Below are 14,380 nucleotides of genomic sequence, written 5' to 3'. Positions count from 1 at the left end.
AACAGACCGTCCCTACCGGTGTGATGAATACGATCCTCAACTGGATGGAACTGGATTAAATACTTTAAATGTTGCAATCCTATCGGACTTATGATAGTTACCTGAATCGTAACAAAGCACTGTTCGCCAGAGGAGAACTGGCCCCCTGACTAAGCCTGGTTTCTCCCAAGGATTTTTCTCAATTTTAACACGTTTGCCACCTGTTTGTCACCTGTTGGAGTTCCTTGCCGCTGTCGCCTTTGGCTTGCTTAGTTGGGGACACTTGACATTTGATATTCTGGCCACTCCAGTTATCTCTGTATGTATATTTTAGGCAACAATAAAATGAACATATTAATACCCATGCATGTTGTTCAGGCAACGCAGTCAATGATTATCTTCACTGCATGTATATTTACAACCAAACAAACTAGAAAACACCAGAAAATATAAACAGAACTATAAATCTTCCACTTTTCATTTACATTTTAAAAATATTAAACATATGTGGTTCAGGCAATATGTGCATATAGTTTGCAATCATAAAACACAACTCTGTTTCATTTTGTTAAATGTCAGTTTTAATGATCAATAACAGCCATTCTAAAAATCTAAGCAAAAGGTACATTTACATTTACACTGTTGCATGTGCACCATCTGCGCGGTCACGAAATTTGGGCTGCACGCGGACGGGGTGTGCGGCTGGCCACGAGCCTGCCACATGATGAAAATTACGAACGTCAAATTCACAAACGAGGACAGCCGAAGTATACCCAGGGCTTCAGTGATCACAAAAATTCAGCTGCAGGCTGCCACTCCTCAGAGAGCAAAGCTAGTCCACAGTCTAGTAAACGTTTCTTTGTAGTAGCGCCGACTGAAAACACATGAGAAACATCATGTGACTGGAGAGACTCAGACATTGCAGTACTGACTATTGAACAGTCCACGCATGTGGATTTGGATTAAACAGGTAATCGCTTTGATGCCGTGCCTGAACGACGTTTATCCCTTCACAGTGGCGTATAGCAGATGGGCACACAGGGCTGTTAAATTATTGTTATTATTATGCCACTTTTATTATTAAATTAATATTGCAATTCATTTAACTGATGCACTGCGAGCATAATAAACGATTAGTTAGATTGCATACACCTCATTTAAAAAAACAACTTGTTTAACCTTATAAAACTCTATCGTCCCGCCAGCGGACCACTGGGTCGTTAAAGGGCTAAACTTGTTTGTGAATTATTTTGTGAATAATTTGCTGATGCAGGTACAAAAAGACATTTTGTAACTGCAATAAATAAATAAATAAAACTTGTCGCCCATGGTGCCAACTATAGCTGGAGAGGAGAGATTTGGCTGTGGCTAACTTACACAGAAGAGATTTTTTTGTTCAGCACATAAAAATGAACTTCATTTCAGACTGTGGTGATGTGGTTTCTTCACTGCGTGGATCTTCATGTGTATCTTCAGGTGACTTTTAAAAGAGAAACTCTTTCCACACTAATCACACGTGTGCGGCTTCTCTCTGCTGTGGATCCTCTTGTGTCTTTTCAGTGTTCCTGACTGACTGAATCTCGTCACAGTGTGAACACTTGTAAGGTTTTTCTCCAGTGTGGATCATCTTGTGTGTTTTCAGATCTGTTGACCGACTGAATCTCTTGTCACAGTATGAACATTTGTAAGGTTTTTCTCCAGTGTGAATCCTCTCATGTGTTTTCAGATGTGACGACAGACTGAATCTATTGTCACACTGTGAACACTTGTAAGGTTTTTCTCCAGTGTGAATTCTCTGGTGCTGTTTTAAATGGTTTACTGTAGTAAAAGTCTTCTCACACTCAAAGCACACATACTCTCTCACACCAGTGTGTATTTTCTCATGTCTTTGTAAACTACACAGCAGTGAAAAACTCTTTCCACACACAGAACATGAATGTGGCTTCTCCTTTGTATGAACTTGCTGGTGTCTCTTCAGGTTTGATCCCCAGAGAAATGTTTTGTCACATTGATCACATGTGTGTGGCTTCTCTCCAGTGTGAACTCTCATATGACTCTTAAGATTTCCTCTTTGTGTGAAACTCTTCCCACATTGATCACATGTGAATGACTTCTCTCCTGTATGAACTCTCATGTGAAGCTCAAGATGTTGTTTATTTGAGAAACTCTTTCCACACTGATCACATGTGAACGGCTTCTCTCCTGTGTGAACTCTCATGTGACGCTCAAGATGTTGTTTGGTTGAGAAACTCTTTCCACACTGATCACATGTGAACGGCTTCTCTCCAGTTTGGATCCTCATGTGACGTTCAAAACTATGTTTGGTAGTGAAACTCTTTTCACACTGAGTACAGGTGAAAGATTTCTTGGCTCTTCCTTTCTTTAAAAAAGTATTTTTAGTCTTTGAGCGACTCAAAGGTTTTTCTCCAGGTTTGTCATGATGTTTCTCCTCCAGTTCACTCAGTTCTTCACTCTCCTCCTTCACTTCTATCAGCTCTGAAATGAAAGAGTAAAAAGTAATTTCATTTTCAGTAAATCAAAATAAAGAGAGAAATATTAAGTTAAAGGTCATAAAATTGAGACTTGTTGTGATAGACAACTGCTACAAAACATTACGATCATTTTGATGCATTTGCATAAATTAGTTGCATATGTCCCTGAAACTTTAACATTAATCTTCCAATCATAAAGGACCAGCTGTCGTTCCAACGACAGAATCCAGTGGTCTGGTGAAGGTATAATGTGCGTACGTCTTTTCAGCGCTCCTGTGAAGTTCACTTAATTTTTGAATTTAGTCTCAATTTTACTTTTGAAGTTGGAGTCAGATTAAACGAGCAGCTAATGTTTTTACATCAAGATTTACTGATTTTAATTAAGACAATCAGCACTGAATGGACGTCTTCTGGCTACAGAATTTCCCAAATAGCTGCTCTGCCACCTTCCCTTAAATAATTCTTAATCATTTATAAATGATATCAAGAAAATAAAGAAAACATTGCTCAGAAATATTTTGAGTAATATATTTGATCAATGACAAAATTATCTAATGTGATATTAACAGCTATATTTTGACATCAACTTTTAGGTTGATATTTAATTCATTTTCCTAAAAACTGTGTAATTATTAAGGGCCGTTCACAGCAAATTTCTCCTTCCACTGACTTCCTTTCATACACATGTGAATGTGGGACACCAGAAACACAAGATCAAGTGAAGTGTGCAGTAAAGTGGAGTAGATTGTATATTTTAAAATTTGAGTGATTATTATTTGTTATTTGTGTTTTCAAAAATATATCACATCATATCTCGACCGTTGCCGTGTCTGTAGAAAGTTCTCATGCTCAAAGTTTAGACTGACTGAATCTTTAAATGTGTTATTATCAGTGTCCTACATGATTCACTCAACCCTGTTACTTCTGACATGATTTTCCTCCTTTCAAAAACACACAGGAAGTGACATCATCTGGGCTCTTTCAACAGCATCATGTGAGGACAAGAAAACAATCTCAATCCATTGTCTCAGTTTTTACACACATGAATGACTGCATTCATCAACCCTGTTACCAAAGTTACTGTAAGAAGAGATTTTGCTCAAGTTACACTCACAACCCTGTCAGCCATTCTGGAAAGTTCATTTACTTCATACATTTTGATGTTTACAGTTTATTCCTAAAATTAGCAATGTTGAAAACTGTATTGAAAATGCTTAAATTCTGGTAACACTCCTGGAAATTTTGAAGCAGATATGAAACAAATATAAAATATGTAAATATTTAGTTTGATCTGATGTTCAAAATCAGTATGAAGTTTCTCAAAATTCCCTTTACTGAGCTTGTTAGAAAAGAACATTATGTATCATTTCATAGTTTAACTGCAAATTAACTGCAAATCACTGATGATGTGAGTGCTGTGGGTGGAGCTTCACTGGTCGTTCCCTGTAGTGGGCGGAGCTTCACTGACTGAACCACAGATTGGTTGGAGGAGCTGATCTGCCCAAATCAAAAATATCAGTTACTGTGTTTGTTTTTATAGAGACCAGAAATTTTAGTATCCGCATCAAATTAAATGTACGTAAGCAAATTTAAATAGAAAACCCAATTTTTTTTGTTGCTATATTAACCTCTTTTGTATTTCACCCTTAAACTAATTGCATTAATCATTTATATCCATCTATTTTAGAGCAAATGACGCTAATTCAGTTTAGTTAATTTAGTTAATCAGTTAATTTAGTTTCTCATTCTAACTTTATTTTATTTCTTCATAAAAATAATGGCTAATATCTAGAGAAGTAGTAAAGAACTGTAAAACATTTATGCCATGAAGACAGAAATAAACATATCTGTAACCATCAAATGGGAGAAAGTTGTAGAAAGTCAACCATAACTGCAGCCCTCCATCAGTCAGGGCTTTATGGCAGAGTGGCCCGACGGAAGCCTCTCCTCAGTGAAAGACACATGAAAGCCCGCCTGAAGGACTCCAAGATGTTGTGAAATAAGATTCTCTGGTCTGATGAGACCAAGATAGAACTTTTTGGCCTTAATTCTAAGCGGTATGTGTGGAGAAAACCAGGCACTGCTCATCACCTGTCCAATACAGTCCCAACAGTGAAGCACGGTGGTGGCAGCATCATGCTGTGGGGGTGTTTTTCAGCTGCAAGGCAGGACGACTGGTTGCAATCGAGGGAAAGATGAATGCAGCCAAGTACAGGGATATCCTGGATGAAAACCTTCTCCAGAGTGCTCAGGACCTCAGACTGGGCCGAAGGTTTACCTTCCAACAAGACAATGACCCTAAGCACACAGCCAAAATAACGAAGGAGTGGCTTCACAACCAACTCCGTGACTGTTCTTGAATGGCCCAGCCAGAGCCCTGACTTAAACCCAATTGAGCATCTCTGGAGAGACCTAAAAATGGCTGTCCACCAACGTTTACCATCCAACCTGACAGAACTGGAGAGGATCTGCAAGGAGGAATGGCAGAGGATCCCCAAATCCAGGTGTGAAAAACTTGTTGCATTTTTCCCCAAAAAGACTCATGGCTCAAAAGGGTGCTTCTACTAAATACACGCATGCAGCTTAGAGGGAACATTGGTCCTAAGTATTCAGACCCTTTGCTCAATATTTAGTAGAAGAAAATATAGCAGAAAAAATAATTGCTGCGCAGAGAACAGAAAATGATTGTAATAGTTAAAATGAGAAATAATTGCAGTGCTCTGGACAACCGCTATAGAGTTATTGTCGCTATAGAGTTGGAACCGGTGAATGCGGTTTTCAGGTTCCATAGAAAGAGAACGATTGAGCGCGTGTGAGCTGGCTGGCCCTGAGCCAAATCAGTCGCGCTAAGAATACTGTCATGTTTGCGGACTAAATACATCAATACGGGAGGCAATGCGAAACGAAAAGAAATGTGAAATAAAACGTCATGTTTTAATGAAAAGTGGTGGAAATAACGGATGATGAGCACAGAATGCTAACAAAACTCTGAGACATTTACAATCACACACCCATCACAGGTATAGTTTGCAAACTCAAAATACATCAGTGATATACCTCAGTTTAAATAGATTTTTGTGTGTGGTGGTGTGGGTTTCAGGGATGTTTAGATAACTATAAAAGGTTAACGTTCACTAAAAATATTTAGCTATCAGATCCGTTTTAGTTCTTTAGTTTGTTTTCACTATATAATATATTAAAACAAATGGAAGCATTTAAACTGATATAATACTGTATATCAGTTTAAATACTTACATATTATATTATATTATATTATATTATATTATATTATATTATAATGTTAGCCTAATAAAAACATCTAAGATGTCATTTCGTCTGTGCGCTACTGGATGTAGTCGTTCCCTGGTCCCTGCTGATGGGCACAATTGTTGCATCACGTGTTTGGGCGTTCAGCACGCTGAAACAGCATTTGTAAATGGATCATGTTCACATTGTGGGGCTGAGGTCAAGACTTTCGTTCCTTGGTTCTCAGGGAGCGGGGGTCTCCTCCCCTATACCCCGTGCGGCCGTTTTTTCTGGCTCCGGTCGGAATGACGGTCCGCCGGTGTGTAGGCAGGGTGACTTGAGGATCACGGTTTGGGCTTCCCCGCCGAGCGCTGCTCCGCGGGCCCCGGCCGCCTCTTCAGCACCGCAGCCCATGGTGTTACCACCGTGCCGGGCCTTCTTCGGAGCGACCGGTGCTGTCCTTTGGTGCACCTGCGGAGGATCAGATGTCGATCACGGCATCGGAAGGTGAGCAGGAGTCCTCGGGAGAGGACGACTCGGCTGCGCTGCTGCCCCACGGGGCTTCAGCCTTTGTTGAGTCGGATCCTGAGTTGACGGCTGTGCTTTCCCGGGCGGCCGAGAAGGTCGGGCTCGCGTGGAATCCTCCGCCGTGTCCTGGTCCTTCTCGGCTTGATGATTGGTACCTTGGGACGGGTCGCGCTGGTCCTCAGCGACCCGCCCTGATGCCTTTCTTCCCGGAGGCGCACGATGAGGTGACTAGGGCTTGGCGGACACCGTATAGCTTCCAGTCAGTGTTGAACTGCCTGAGTTCGCTCAAGCGCAGGACAGCGGTCCCTCTGAAAGTTTTTCAGAGGCTCCTGGGGCATATGGCATCCGCAGCCGCAGTTAAGCCACTCGGATTGCTTCATATGAGACTGCTTCAACACTGGCTCCACGACCAGGTCCCGAGATGGGCGTGGCGGCGCGGCACATTCCGTGTCCCTGTGACACAGAATTGCCGCCGCACTCTCACCCAATGGTCAGACCCCTTGTTCCTGCTGGCTGGTGTTTTCCTCAAACAGGTGTCCAGGCATGCTGTGGTTCACACAGATGCCTCTGCCTTGGGGTGGGGTGCCACCTACAACGGGCATGCAGCTTCGGGACTGTGGATGGGACCACAGCTGCATTGGCATATCAATTGCCTCGAGTTGCTGGAAGTTCGTCTTGCGCTGGGCCGCTTCAAGGAGCTGCTGACAGGCAAGCACGTTCTAGTCCGATCAGACAGCATGGTGGTCTACGCTCCCGTCGCATGTCGCAACTCGCCCGCCATCTCGTTATGGAGTCACAAGCATCTGAGGTCGCTTCGTGCCATTCATGTCCCAGGTGTGCTCAACTGTGCAGCCGACGAGCTCTCACGGCAGCCTCCACGTGCGGGTGAATGGAGACTCCATCCACCTGGGGAACAGATAGATCTGTTCGCCTCCCAGGAAAATGCCCATTGACAGTGGTTTTATTCCCTGACCGCAGGTACCCTGGGCACGGATGCTCTGGCACACAGCTGGCCCCGGGGCCTTCGCAAATATGCATTTCCCCAAGTGAGCCTTCTTGCACGGCTTCTGTGCAAAGTCAGGGAGGACGAGGAGCAGGTCTTGGTGGTGGCCCCGTATTGGCCCACCCGGACTTGGTTTTCGGACCTCATGCTCCTCGCGACAGTCCCTCCTTGGCCCATTCCTCTGAGGAAGGATCTTCTGACTCAGAGAGGGGGCACCCTTTGGCACCCGCATCCCGACCTGTGGAACCTCCACGTGTGGTCCCTGGACGGGATGCGGAGGTTCTGAGTGATCTCCCGCAAGCGGTTGTAGACACTATCACTTCCACTAGAGCTCCTTCTACTAGGAACCTCTATGCGTTGAAGTGGAACCTATTCGTTGAATGGTGTTCTTCTCACCGAGAGAACCCCTGATCTTGCTCGGTCAGATCCGTGCTCTCCTTCCTGCAAGAGGGGTTGGAGCGAAGGCTGTCTCCCTCCACCCTAAAGGTGTATGTTGCTGCCATTGCCACACATCACGATGCAGTCGATGGGAAGTCCCTGGGAAGGCACGATCTGATCGTCAGGTTCCTGAGGGGAGCAAGGAGACTGAATCCTCCTCGCCCTTCCTCCATACCCTCTTGGGATCTCACCTTAGTTCTTATATCTCTTCGGCGCCATCCCTTCGAGCCTTTGAAATCAGTTGAGTTAAAAGAACTGTCGCTGAAGACCATCCTCCCGGTTGCATTGGCCTCGCTCTAGAGGGTAGGGGACCTGCACGCATTTTCGGTCAACGAATCGTGCCTGTAATTCGGGCCTGGGGATTCTCACGTGATCCTGAGACCCTGATCTGGATATGTGCCCAAGGTTCCTTTCAGAGATCAGGTAGTGAACCTGCAAGTGCTGCCTTTGGAGGAGGCAGACCCAGCCCTAGCTTCGCTCTGTCCAGTTCGTGCTCTGCGCGTTTACATGGATAGAACTCAAAACTTCAGGACCTCAGATCAGCTCTTTGTCTGTTACAGAGGCCAGCAGAAAGGGAAGGCTGTCTCCAAGCACAGGATGGCCCACTGGATATTGGATGCCATTGCCCTGGCATACGATTCCCAGGGTGTGCCGTGCCCGTTCGGGTTGAGAGCTCACTACATGAGAGCAGTGGCCTCTTCCTGGGCATTGGCTCAAGGCACCTCGCTAGCAGATATCTGTAGAGCTGTGGGCTGGGCGACACCTAACACGTTTGCTAGGTTTTATAGCTTACGTGTAGAGCCGGTTTCTTCCTCTGTACTCGCTTCAACTAGCCAGTAGACGCGTTGAACCCGCTCTAAGTGTCGGCTTGCAATGCCATTCCCGCCCCCTGGGCCGGATACGTGCATCCTTTGACTCCAGTAGTGTTCCCAGCTTGGCGAACCCTGTCGAGTTCCTCCGCCTCCCCCTTCGGCTCGGACATTGCGGAGTGTCTGATACCAGGCCAACATCCGTCGCTGATGTTGTCTTATGGCTGAGTTCCATATGTTGTGACTCCTCTACGTGAGCGGTCCCATATGTGTATTTTCCACGGTCTAACTCCCTAAGGTGAGCCCGTGTCTTCCCTTAGCAGAGCCAGTTCTGTTGTCACCTGTCAGATGAGTCTCTCCCTACTCAGGTGGAGCCATCCCAGGGACTCCATATGTGTGCTGCCCCACGGGCCAGTCCATATGTGTTTTCCATGTAAATTCCTTCCCCACTGGGTAGGTAGTGGCCTCCGCAGCGTCCCCTACGGGTTCACTTCCCCAGTGTAGTCTAGTTTACTTGGTGGGTAGATCGGAACAGCAATAGACTCTCTCAGCGTTAGCTCGCCCCCTTCACCGTCCCATGGGTGCGACGGGTGGCCGGGCACTGGAAGGGGTTTTGTAACTGTGGCGTTTTAGTTGGGATCCCAATTCATCGGTCACTACTGACATACGTTGAACGTGACCGACTGAAAGGGAACGTCTCGGTTACGTATGTAACCCTCGTTCCCTGAAGGAGAGAATGGAGACGTACGTCCCGTCACCACAGCTTCTGTACCCTCGCTGCAGTGTGGACACCATATGTCTCCTCAGCGAAAAACAGAGTGCGGTTGTATCTGCTTCCTATTTATATCCCCTGGATGTGGGCGGTGCGCATTATGCAAATATCGCACGCCAATGTTCATTGGCTTGTTTTAGTTCTCTAGAAGCTGATAGGGGCTCTCTAGCGATATCCCAATTCGTCGGTCACTACTGACATACGTCTCCATTCCCTCCTTCAGGGAACGAGGGTTACATACGTAACCGAGACGTTTTTCTTTTTTTTAAAATCTGCAAAAATGTCAACAATTCCGTGTTTTTCTGTCAATATGGGGTGCTGTGTGTACATTAATGAGGAAAAAAATGAACTTAAATGATTTTAGCAAATGGCTGCAATATAACAAAGAGTGAAAAATTTAAGCGGGTCTGAATACTTTCCGTACCCACTGTATTAAACTTTGACAAAGAGTAGCTTTTATTGTTATAATTGTGATTTCATAATATTTAGATATAAATCCAACTGAACAATACTTGTGAAAATGTCTTTCAGTCAGTCAAATAGCAAATAGTAGAGCATTTACTGGTAAAAGTGATTTTTTTTTTACATTTAAAACTGCATTTTCCAAAAGATAGGGCAATAATCTTACCCTAAACCATGTCAAGTTATCCATTACTCCTATTTTTTCTGTAATTTAATTACAGTTACTTCTGATGTAATTGAACTAAATACTGTGTTTAGAACCATTATTTATAATAGTGGATTTAACATCAAAATTAGGGCTGTCAATAGATTAAATTTTAATGGCAATTAATCACAGTTAATCTCACACTTATCAGGAAATTAAGCATACATCAGATTGAAGTGTGATTCTCAAAAAACTGTATTTTTCAGCTTTTATCAAGGTAAATTTAGGTCTGCAAGAGGACACTTGCAGACTCCAAAAGAACACCAAATAACCAAATGCTATGAGTCTAAATAATCCATACATTTATATACACTAAAGCACCCCCACAAAACAACACAGCAAAAAATGTTTGAGAATCCACAGTGTACAGTGTGGCAACAGTAAAGAGATACTGTAGTGTTACGATTCTGAACAGGGCCACATGAAGAAGGCAAAAAACCCTAAACCAACCTTGACCTGCATATATACTGAAGTACACAGAAACATTTACAGGACAAATCCAAACATTATCCTGTATGTGAAAACAATGTGGATGTACTCAGGGGCGTAATTTGTGGGGGGGATTGGGGGAGGTAACCCCCCCAATATTCAAATCCATCAGTTACAACCCCCCCAATATTTCAACATGAAAATCACAGTAGATCTATACTAACATATGTATAATTCATTTATTTTGTAACAATAATTTTGTTTCTAATTGAATATAAGTTTGTCATAATAAATTATCAAAAAAGTACCCCCCTTCCATTGAACTGATTGGTAATGCCCAACCAATGCACATCGCATTTTCACCAAAACAACGCGAGTGGAGCTCTAATGTTTGAATGGAGAGCACGGGTAGCACCAAAAAATGAAGAGAACCATTGCCCAGCCAACTATATTAAACTTCTGTTCAAAGAGGGAAGTTAAAAAGAATAAAGCATGTACTGAGAAGGAGGTATGAAAACATTGTAATAGCTAAGTACACTCCACATATATTTGATCTGTCTAATCCATTGCAATTTAGCCATAACTATCAGTGTAACTGTAACCAGTACCAAAATAGCCGTCTGTTTTGTTACTTCATTTTTCAATAGTTATCAGTGACAAAAGTATTCACATCGGTGTTTGTTTTCTTCCTTAATTAATCTGACTTTTGAACGAATTGGCTGAATGAACGATTTAAGTAGCTCACTCATTAAAACGTCGAATCACTGCCACCTACTGGCGGTTTCAATATTTAACATAATTTCATTCTTTTTAGAATCACTCCGTTATGTTAGAATTTGATGAATGGTTATAGATAAATTCCATAAAGTTATGATAGATAGATAGATAGATAGATAGATAGATAGATAGATAGATAAGAAATAAATTATCCAACGCTACAGATAAAGCAGATTTTTTTTTTATTAAAAAAAATAATAACAGGCAGCATACCAACGCTCAACCCCCCCAATGTTGAAACCAAATCTACGCCCTTGAATGTACTGAAATGTCTCTGCAGAAATACAACATATGATCAGTGCGTCGAGAGAGAGAGAGAGAGAGAGAGAGAGAGAGAGAGAGAGAGAGAGAGAGAGAGCTCATACATGATTTGTTTGAATACAATGGACTAAAATAATGGACAAAATATCTTAATAGAACATGATATTTACTTAAGGTCATTGCACACTGAGTCCGAAATTCGCATTCAAAACTTTAGCACGTTAAAAAATAAATTCAACCTCACGTTATGTCAATCGCGTTTGCACACTGCCTCCGAAACTTTCGTCAGTCAAAAAAATATTTGGATCAGGTTCGATTTTCTGCGTTTTTCACATCCGTGGCACGCATTTTGAGAGACGTTTTGACAATTCAGAGCCACCGTACGCGAACGCAAAAATCCAGAATGCCATCTGACAAGTTTATCCACGTCTTCTAAAGCACAAAACAGCAGCACTGAATGACTAACAACGTGCGGAATACAAAGAGACAGAATATAAAGACATATTGTGCCAGTAGTAAAGCATCAAACAGAGCCACTGACATACTAAAGTAATATTTGAAACGCTTGGATAATCCCGCAGCTCCTTGATGAGGTGAATTCTCCTTTCTCTCTATGCAATCTCAGGATTGAAAGGACCCAATATTTCCTCTTTCTTTTTCTCTTTTTAAGAAGAGAGGAGACAACTAATCGTGCTCACTGCTGCTTGAAGAGTTCATTTTGTATTGTTTTGCGATTTTTTTCGCAACGCATTCATTAATATGCATCGGACTCAGTGTGCAAGGTCTCTGTGTGTGACATTTTTAGGAATGCGAATACGAAAAAACGCATGCGAAAATTTCGGACTCAGTGTGCAAAGGCCTTAAATATTGCATCATTTTGACTCATACAGTGTATTGTTGGCTATTGTTACAAATATACCCATGCGACTGGTTTTGTGGTCTGGGGTCACATTTAATGGAAACACTGAATTTGAAAGTGATGTTGTCTTACGGGTGTAAAATGGCATGAGGGTAAGTGATAAATGACAGAATTTTGATTTTTGGGTGAACTAACCCTTTAATTACAAGTAACCAGCCCTAAATCAAACCCTAACCCTTGCTCTATAGTAAGTCCACTTGAATGAAACGACTGAGTGAATTCAGACACTGAGTGCGCCGGAAGAGCTGCTGATTTCACAGTTTGTGCTGCTGTTTAATAATCATTTGAAACTGGAAATTCATTCAGCAGGTGCAAATCTTAATTAACCATTTCATGATCAATTAAAAATAAATTTATACCTGAATGATATTATGCTGGAATGAATGGATTCAGTAATATTATCTGTAAGATTCTGTATATTCTCTATTTCTGTAGAGCTGGACATTTTAATAATGATGAAATGACTGAGTTCAGCTGTGAGAATAAAACCAACCTGTTTGTTCCTCAGTATCTTCATGACTCACACTGAATGTTTCTTCAATCTTTATTTCTTCCGACTCCTCTTCATTAAACTCAATCTTCATGTCTTCAGTTTCCTCTTTAATAAACTCAATCTTCATGTCTTCAGTCTCCTCTTTAATAAATGCCATCTGTAAGAAGAGAATAATTAACAGAGTTAAAAATCTTCAATGACCAAAAACAAACACTCAAAACTAATGCTGCAAATTAATTAACTTCATATTTAGTCATTTATTATCTACATTTGGTATTTTAATTAATTATAGATTATATTTAAATGATTACACTGATGAAAACATGTTTAGTTAGTTTGTAAGTGTTTGTTGTTGTCGTTCAAGTTCACTGAGACTGAACTCGTGTTCATGATAAACTCATTTATGATATATAGGGAGGTTATACGCAGGTTTACCGTTTCTCATCAGTGAATGAGCTTTACTCAGACAAATATCCTTCATTACAGTTAGATAATGAATCACAATGTTACATTAAATAGTAAAAAAAAAAAAAAAATTTCACATCACTTGTAAAACTACTAAAACTGTTTCTGTCGATTAAAACAGTTTAAATTCTTAAAACAAACCTTTATTCAGCAGAATCACAGCAGATGCATGAGCACGGCGCAGTCTTATGACGTCATGTCGTCACTCCAAAATAAAAGTCATGCATTGTCTACAATGACAGAAGTGCACAGAAATCCAAATATTTTACCAGATAATTTTTTTAATAAATTAAAACAGTGACAAATATGGTACAAACAATGTTTAAAAAAATATTTGCGAAAAAACAGAAGGGGGGATGTTTTTTTTTTAAACTACAGTGGAGCTATTTACTATTTTTGGCAGCTGTTACAGAAACATTTTTACAAAAAATCTTCTGATTTAACCTTGAGATTTTAAGTATTAGATAGTTATTAATAGAATAACGAGACACAAACCTTTACATTCAATCGCGTTTGGCAACATTGATTTTTGATCACAATAGTACGTTTACCTCAGATTTCATTAGATAGAATATAAGCCGGGCCATACACAGGGTTTCATAATTACCCTGGTCAGAAAATGTTGTTTGTTTGGGGGTACGGGGGCATGTTCCCCTAGAAAATTTAGATTTCCCTGGTGTACATATGTGCATTTTTAAGACGTTTTAAGGCCAACAAACAGGATATCAAATAGCTTTAAAACCATGTCAATATATACAGTGGTGTGAAAAAGTGATTTTTTATTTTTTTTGCATGTTTGTCACACTTTATTGTTTCAGATCATCAAACTAATTTAAATACGAATTAAAGATAACACAAGTAAACATGCAGTTTTTAAATGAAGGTTTTTATTATGAAGGGAAAATAAAATCCCATGGCCCTGTGTGAAAAAGTGCTTGCCCCCCGCTGTTAAAACATAACTTAAGTATCTAAAGATTAATGGTATTCTGCTCTGTTGCTTAAATGAACAATGAAGAATGAGCTTTATTTGCTCACCCTCATGATTTTGCCCACATGACTGACTTCTGCAGAAACACGAAATATGGAAATACATTGTGAATCA

At 41.3% G+C, this 14,380-nt stretch overlaps 1 protein-coding gene across 1 annotated transcript; it reads right to left on the bottom strand.

Moving 5' to 3' along the window:
• Positions 1–673: 673 nt before the first annotated feature.
• On the bottom strand, positions 674–13,450 carry LOC137006922 (gastrula zinc finger protein XlCGF57.1-like). Its single transcript, XM_067368078.1, has 3 exons — positions 13,420–13,450; positions 12,814–12,970; positions 674–2,475 (listed from the first exon to the last, which is right to left on the bottom strand). The coding sequence occupies exons 2-3, from the start codon at positions 12,968–12,970 to the stop codon at positions 1,490–1,492; spliced, it is 1,143 nt and encodes a 380-aa protein (XP_067224179.1). The 5' UTR covers positions 13,420–13,450; the 3' UTR covers positions 674–1,489.
• Between the last annotated feature and the right edge of the window lie 930 nt (positions 13,451–14,380).

Source organism: Chanodichthys erythropterus, chromosome 3, assembly GCF_024489055.1.
Source record: "Chanodichthys erythropterus isolate Z2021 chromosome 3, ASM2448905v1, whole genome shotgun sequence".
Lineage (NCBI taxonomy): Eukaryota > Metazoa > Chordata > Actinopteri > Cypriniformes > Xenocyprididae > Chanodichthys > Chanodichthys erythropterus.
Note: the sequence above shows the minus strand (reverse complement) of the source record. Positions and strands in the feature narration are given on the sequence as shown.